General features: G+C 36.2%; 1 protein-coding gene across 1 annotated transcript; it reads right to left on the reverse strand.

Moving 5' to 3' along the window:
- Nucleotides 1–647: 647 nt before the first annotated feature.
- Nucleotides 648–1,535, reverse strand: LOC145095091 (RING-H2 finger protein ATL30-like). The gene has a single exon (XM_079033032.1). The coding sequence runs from the start codon at nt 1,533–1,535 to the stop codon at nt 648–650; it is 888 nt and encodes a 295-aa protein (XP_078889158.1).
- Between the last annotated feature and the right edge of the window lie 758 nt (nt 1,536–2,293).

Genomic DNA, 2,293 nt, shown 5'->3' on the forward strand with positions numbered 1-2,293 from the left:
AGAATGAAATTCTGTAGAATTGCTACGGAATTTTTTAAAAAATAAACTTTTATTTAGTATTACTTTTCTATCCCTTTGTATTCGGTCGACAATATAGTCAACGTTGGTCAAATCAAATTCGGTCACTATCAGTCGGTAACTAGCGCCGAAATCCATCGGAAACAGCTTTTCTACTTGTGGATATCATAAACTTTGGTATTAAATTGTTTAAATTGTAATTTGTATTTTATTAAAGGGATATATTTATTATAGAAGAAAAAAGAAATCATAATCTAATTCTGATTAAGATCTGTTTCCATTTCAAAAAAAAAATGTGATTAAGACCTCCCAAACTTTAAAATACAATTAACTATATAGACTACACAAACAAATCTTACAAAAAATGGTGTCCCATGTCTTTGTGATCAGCATTCATCGAAGTATTTGTCTATTTGTACATGTAAAAATGATTTGAATTCTTTGATATAATCTAAAAGTGTTTACATATAGAAGGATCATCTCATCTAAATATACATACTTTCCTACCAAATTTACAATGTTAAACATATGAAGTTGCTCTCGCATAGTAATATACAATCTAACGAATTCTAAAACCAAAAAAATTACCGATACATGTTGGTTTGGTAATTGGTATCTGGTATCCTATCCTAGGCCTTGCGTTCATCTCTATCTAGAGTTACCTCTCCGAAACCAGCATTGCTAGACGAAGTTTTGCTTTTGTATTCACCAAATTCTGTACAACTTCTTGTCCAATTATGCCTCGGAATAAGTTTAGCTTGCACATCTTGAGGCAATCTTAACGTAAATCTTTCATCATTTTCACATCCATTGTTTTTTTTAACAATTGAATGCCCGGTGGACTTGGACCTCCCGAACCCTTCTGTTGTTGTCTTCTGTATTCGTTCTCCTTCTCTATCCTCATTAACTTTAATAACCACATGCTTCTCCATCTTGCTTTCATCATTGATCTCATTGGTATCTCTAATATCGATACTAACAGAATCACCATTCGAACCATTTTCTCGAACCTCATTCATACCACGTCCACTATCCAGTGAAACCGGAGATTTTTCCGGCGAGTTGATAGGCGTGTCGAGACTAGACCGGCAACATGGGCAGGATTTATGTGACCCGAGCCACAGGTCGATGCATTCTTGATGGAATACATGACAACATTTGGTTAGAAGCCTGAGCACGTTTTCATCCTTGAACTCACATAAACATATCGCGCATTCTAATCCATAATTCTCACGTCGATATTCTTTGACACTCGAATATTGAAACGTTGGGAAAGTTTTTATGATGGAAGGGTCAAGTCCAGGGGCAGCACTGTCCGTTCCAGGGACCCTAGGGGCCCTGGAGGGACTCTGGCGATGCCACGTGTAAAATAGGTTTTGCATGAAGCACCTACAGAAGTATATAGAGAAAAAACCTATGAAGAAAAAGAGGAGGAGAATAATGGTTAGGATGACTGTAATAGGAGGAGATGTGTATGGTATTGTAGGCGGTGGGGCATTCGTGGGGGTTGTCGACATTTCCCAAAGGCCAGATTGGTCGGAAACTTGGCCGGAGATAAAAAAATTCCGGCCTATTTAAATTTTGATGATATTTTGGATGTGGGTGTTGGTGGTGTGAGGGGAGAAAGATGATGACGTAGGCATTTGTTGGTTTAAGATACATGGTTTGGCGAAGGTAATGTCATTAATGTACGGTCATTGGAGAAACTATTTGTGAAATAAAATTTAGGAACCATCAACATAATTTGAGGTCAAAACCTTCCCATTTGTTGACTTTTTTAGTCGCTTTAAAGTTTAAAGGTAAAATAAGTTTCAGCCTAAAATTGAAAACAGTTTTTTTTTATTTTTTATTTTCGGTGAAATTTATAATATGCTAATTTGTAAACAAGTAAATAGAAAAGTACATGTTCTTTAATCCAAAAACAATAATCCAAATGTATGATCCATCCATTTTCAATAATCAAAAAATTCACTTCAAAGTGTCTACATGCAGAGCTCTGCTTCAATCCAAAGACCCACAAAAACAAGCTAATTAACTCAAGTTTACCAATTTGGTGCAGAGAAGACCCGACCCGACAGAAAGACAGACGGGCCAAAAGAGGCCCAACTTAAAAACGAATGTAAGTTTTTATCGGTTAGAAGTATTCGGGGCTAGAAAGACATATAGGAGCCTATTTTATTTTCTTGAAAACCTCTCGATTGTCCGAAACTTCTGATTACCCACATGTCGTCGCCAAACTCGTCCATTTAAACCTCCAATTTTAAATTTCTCCCAA

Source organism: Lactuca serriola, chromosome 3 (genome assembly GCF_051521515.1).
Source record: "Lactuca serriola cultivar US96UC23 chromosome 3, Lser_US96UC23_V15, whole genome shotgun sequence".
NCBI lineage: Eukaryota > Viridiplantae > Streptophyta > Magnoliopsida > Asterales > Asteraceae > Lactuca > Lactuca serriola.